The 5,601-nt window shown below is 44.0% G+C and overlaps 1 protein-coding gene across 1 annotated transcript; it reads left to right on the plus strand.

Annotated features, from left to right (window-relative positions):
• Positions 1-286: 286 nt before the first annotated feature.
• Positions 287-4,526, plus strand: LOC306937085 (tripartite motif-containing protein 16-like; the record flags this gene model as incomplete). Its single annotated transcript, XM_079520755.1, has 3 exons — positions 287-555; positions 2,937-3,803; positions 3,958-4,526. The coding sequence occupies exons 1-3, from the start codon at positions 306-308 to the stop codon at positions 4,524-4,526; spliced, it is 1,686 nt and encodes a 561-aa protein (XP_079376881.1). The 5' UTR covers positions 287-305.
• Between the last annotated feature and the right edge of the window lie 1,075 nt (positions 4,527-5,601).

Consider the following 5,601-nt stretch of genomic DNA (forward strand, 5'->3'; position numbering starts at 1 on the left):
TTGTGCTGTACACAAGGAAATGAAGTGGAACCTGGAACCTCAGCAGAGTGCCTGCAGCAGATTCCTGTCAAGCCCTTTGTTATCAGCCCCATCAACCAGCACCAACACACCCACATACCACACACACACACACACACACACACACACACACACACACACACACACACACACACACACACACACACACACACACACACACACACACACACACACACAACCGGGATGAACCTCCCATGTCATGTGATTTCTGAGAAAATGCAACCAAACTAAACTCGTCTGTCAGGCAGTCAGTCAGTCGTACTAAAATGGCGCAGCAGGGAGTTCAACTGGATCATGAACAGTTCTGCTGTTCTATCTGTCTGGATCTACTGAAGGATCCAGTGACTGTTCCCTGTGGACACAGCTACTGCAGGACGTGTATCGAGGGATTCTGGAACCAGGACGATCAGAGAGGGAGGTTCAGCTGTCCTCAATGCAGACAAACCTTCATCCCAAGACCTGTTCTGAAGAGAAACACCATGTTGGCTGAGGTGGTGGAGAGCCTGAAGAAGACAGGTGAGACCTTTAAGTTCTCTTGTAAAAACAGCTCCCTGTCTGTCAGATATACATTTACTGAACCGATAAAGACATGAAACGTCGACAAAAATGTACAGAAAAAAAGTGTTGTAACCTGCCGTTTTTTTCTTCTTTATAATTATTTGTTCGGCCCAAAAAATTGTGTTTGTTGTCATGATTTGTCACGACTCGAGTTGGCTTTGTCCGCGGCGTAAACGTCTTTAAATAAATACTTTCTGAAATGTCTATGAGGAAAATGAACGGATAATCATTTCCTGGTCCATGGTAGGGGGCGAGACTGCGACGCTCTCTAGCGTTGGCCAATCAGGACTGTATGATAAAGTGTCAAGTCCATATATGGAGTCCCAAGGCCAGCCATGTCAACTATATGGAGTAGAAAACAGGAGATATGACGTGTGATTTATCATTGTGTCCCAGAAGGTCTGGACTTTACCCAAAACTGAACAATAAACACACCACGTGTACGGCTGTCACCATTACTAATTTAACTAAACAATAAACACACCACGTGTACGGCTGTCACCATTACTAATTTAACTAAACAATAAACACACCACATGTACGGCTGTCACCATTACTAATTTAACTAAACACACCACGTGTACGGCTGTCACCATTACTAATTTAACTAAACAATAAACACACCACGTGTACGGCTGTCACCATTACTAATGTAAGGTGACGGTTAATTGTCACACAAATAATTGCAGTAATAATTAAGGATTTAATTGTCTCCACCAGGCCGAAGGCATGGGGAGAGAGTATGTTTTGCACTCCGTCCGTCCGTGTGTGTGTGCGTCCGTCCTTCCTTCCTTCCTTCCTTCCTTCCTTCCTTCCTTCCTTCCTTCCGTCCGTCTGTTACCAGCTAATCTCCGCCACCGTGGCCCGATCCATGCCAAAGTTTGCATACACACTCCCTGGATGTCAACGATGAACCTCTGCCCCAAATATTCTTCAGAAAACACATTTCTGTAGATTACTCGTACACATTTTATCCATACATCACACAATTCGGTATACACTATCTCCATAGTCATGTAATCAACACGGATCTGCACCATGTCCCATCTTCTATCCTGATTGGCTAACATTGGCTTCCAAAGCTCACATGATTGGTCCGTTTCGAAAACAAAATGCCACAAATCACAAACACAGTGTGCAATTTCCGTGAAATTATACACGCACATTTCCACTAGGCCGAGGACGACATGCCACAAATTGTTTTCCAAATCAGCCTCATGGTGGCGCTATAACAGGCCAATTCCTATTTTTTGCTATAACTGCATCGATCTGTATACAACTTATTTATGTGCACTCCCTAGAGGCCATTGAAAAACATTGTCCCTGCATCCCTCCACATCTGCCGGTTATAGCACCACCATGAGGCCGATTTCTGCAAAACACATTGCTTAAGTTAGTCGCACAGATTTCATCCAAATCTCACGCAAATCGGTACACATGAGATGTCCTGCTCATCCAGAATTCTATCCTCAGAGATGCTATGAGTGATCTGGCTCTGCATTTCCTTAACAAAATGAAGAAAATTGTTGCAAAAGACAAACAAACAAAAAAACATTTATATTACTCCTAAACATTTTGCCAAACATCTCACACAGTCCTATCCTCCTGGTGGAGACCTGTGCCCAGAAGGGCACTTTTTCTAGTTATTGTTGTTTTTTTCATTGAACTTACATTGCAGTTTGTATTTCTGTTTGCCTTTTAGACTTCGTAATCACAAATTGCACAGAGCAGATATTATGACAAATAACTTAAATAATCACTGAAATCACTGATACATTTAAACACTTTTAATACTTTTTCCTTTCCCAAAAAATGTACAAAATAGGGCGTTGTAAGCTTGTAGATCTGCTATTTATTTCTGCTATTTAAAAAAAAAATGTTTGAAAATGTATGACATTTTGACGATTATGCAAAAAGAATTGTGATTATATCTGAAATTATTGCGATTAGGAGATGATGTAATAGTTGTGACAGGACACGCCCACGCAACTAGGACAGTCTCAGGAATACAACATTAATGTATGTTTTGTAATAATAATCAAAATCTACAAAGTAACTAAAGTAATTAGGATTGTTACAGTACTTTAGTAAATGTACTTAGTTAATGTCCAGCTTTGCATGTCTCTCCACTGCATCCTCACTGAGGATTTGGTCAATGATTGACCATTTTTTATAGTATAGTGTTTATTACTTTTGACACAGTTGCTCTGTGCTTTATGATGGCTACACAGTAATAATTTAGTTGTTTGTATTAATTTGAGGGTACAGGCACATAGAAAAATGAAATATATATATTTTTATCATATTGATTAATAAATGCTGTATCAATCTATCAACAGGACTCCAAGCTGCTCCTCCTGATCACTGCTACGCTGGACCTGGAGATGTGGCCTGTGATTTCTGCACTGGGAGGAGACTGAAAGCTGTGAAGACTTGTCTTCAGTGTCTGGTCTCTTACTGTGACACTCACCTCCAGCCTCACTATCAGTCTCCTGCCTTTAAGAGACACCAGCTGGTCCAAGCCTCCGGAGAGCTTCAGGAGAACATCTGCTCTCGTCACAACGAGGTGAGGAAGCTTTTCTGTCGCACCGATCAGCAGTGTATCTGCTCTCTGTGCTCCGTGGAAGAACACAAAGGTCACGATACGACCTCGGCCGCAGCAGAACGGGCAGAGAGACAGAAAGAGCTTGATACGAGTCAGCAGAACATCCAGCAGAGAATCCAGGAGAAGGAGAAAGACGTGAAGGGGCTTCACCAGGAGGTGGAGTCCATCAAGCACCGTGCCGACAGAGCAGTGGAGGACAGCGACACCATCTTTACTGAGCTCATCTCTTCCATGGAGAGAAGACGATCTGTGGTGAGGCAGCTGATCCGAGACCAGCAGGAACGTCAAGTGAGTCGTGCTGAAGAACTGAGGAGGCGTGCGGAGCAGGAGGTCACTGAACTGAGGAGGAGACATGCTGAGCTGGAGCAGCTCTCACTCACAGAGGATCACATCCGTTTTCTACAGCGTTACACCTCCTCCCTCTCAACCACCAGTGAATCTACACACCCACACGTCAGCAGCCATGACCGTCCTCTGAGACACTTTGAAGATGTGACTGTGGCCGTGTCCAAGATGAGGGACAGACTGGAGGACATTCTCACAGAGGAAGGGACAAACATCTCAGAGGCAGTGAACAGAGTGGATGTTTCACTCAGGGACAGTTTATTGCACAACGCAGACCACGCAGTTGCGCAGAGCCCCGAGGCGGGGGGGCCCCACCGCCCGCCCGCCGCCCGCCCGCGGCCCACCCTCCGCCCCCCCCGCCTCAGCTTTGCTGGGAGCCCCCAGATTGGTAAATCCGCCACTGGTTTCACTGTCAACACCCAAGACCAGACCTGAGTTCTTACAGTATTCACGTCCGATCACACTGGATCCAAACACAGCCAATCACATCCTGTCTCTGTCTGAAGGGAACAGAAAAGTAACACGGATGAACACACGTCAATCACATCCTGATCACCCAGAGAGATTCACTTACTGGGAGCAGGTTCTGAGTAGAGAGGCTCTGAGTGGATGCTGGTACTCTGAGGTAGAGAGTAGTGGACGCTGTGATATAGCAGTCTCACATAAAGATATCAGCAGAACAGGGTCTGGTGTTGAATGTGTATTTGGATACAATGATAAATCATGGTCTTTAAAGTGTACAGAACAAGGTTATACTTTCAGACACAGATGCATTGTAACTCCCATCCCAGGCCGTGTGTCCTCCAGAGTAGGAGTGTACCTGGACCACAGCGCAGGTACTCTGTCCTTCTACGGTGTGTCTGACGACACCATGACTGTCCTTCACACAGTCCACACCACGTTCACACACAACCTCCATGTTGGATTTTATCTTTCTGGATCTGGATCCACTGCTGAGTTGTTGTATGAGCTCAACTAGGTCACACTGTTGTTTTGTCTCTCGTGTCATCAGATCAGAATCGTTGCTTCATTATTGTATAGTTTTTCTTCTCAGCCTGCTCTGTGAGCTTGTAGATCAGCTATTTTTTCCTAAGTATATAGGGGCTTAAAGGGGTTAATAATCAAATTTAACCCATTAAGACCTGAGACCATATTCTACAAAATGTCTTCTAAATCCTAACAGTTTTCTGATGAAAAAAAAGAGAAACAATATTATTCAAAGACATTTTCATGATTTAACTATCAGGGGCATAGGTCTCCACCAGGGCAGGTCAGGTTGTGGCCTCCTGGTGGCGCTATAATAGGCCAATGTGAAAAGGGTGCCATTTCTTCATACGCCTTTGATGGCAATTGGATGATTTGAGGCATTTTGTTCCAAAACAGTTTTTTGAAAAAATCCACCTGTTGGTGGCGCTATAACAGGCCAATGTGAAAAGGGTGTGATATATTCCTCAGCCTAGTAAGAAAATGTGTGAAAGATTTCACGTAAATTGCATACTGCGTTCATGATTTGGGGCAATCTTGCAAACTGTGAAAGCCAATTATAGCCAATTAGGATGGAATATGAAATATCGGACAGATCCGACTTGAGCACATGACCATAGAGATACTGTGTAACGATTTGTGAGATTTTTGGACAGAATCTGGAGGAGTAATATCAAAAAATGTGTTGTACAAAAGTCGGCCTCCTGGTGGCGCTATAAAAGGCAGATGCGGAAAATGCAGGTCAAAGGTTTGTCCTTGGCCTCTAGGGAGTGTGCATGCAACACACACGGACGGAGTGCAAAACATACTCTCTCCCCATGCCTTCGGCCTGGTGGAGACAAATATGTCGCGATGTGACATGTTGTGATTGTGAGCTTACGTATCTGCTATTATTGAACAACATTTTAAGTCAAATTGGTTAAATGTGTCTTTGGTTTTGTAAATATTAAAAAAGATGATTAAAACCGGGAAAGCATCTCTGTCATTTTACATTTTTGCGTTGGCTATATATATAACAAAAATAAAATCAGACCTGTCTGAAGTGAGTGGTGCAACAGCGCCCCCTGTTG

The sequence above is a fragment of the Electrona antarctica genome, assembly GCF_951216825.1.
Source record: "Electrona antarctica genome assembly, chromosome: 14".
Lineage (NCBI taxonomy): Eukaryota > Metazoa > Chordata > Actinopteri > Myctophiformes > Myctophidae > Electrona > Electrona antarctica.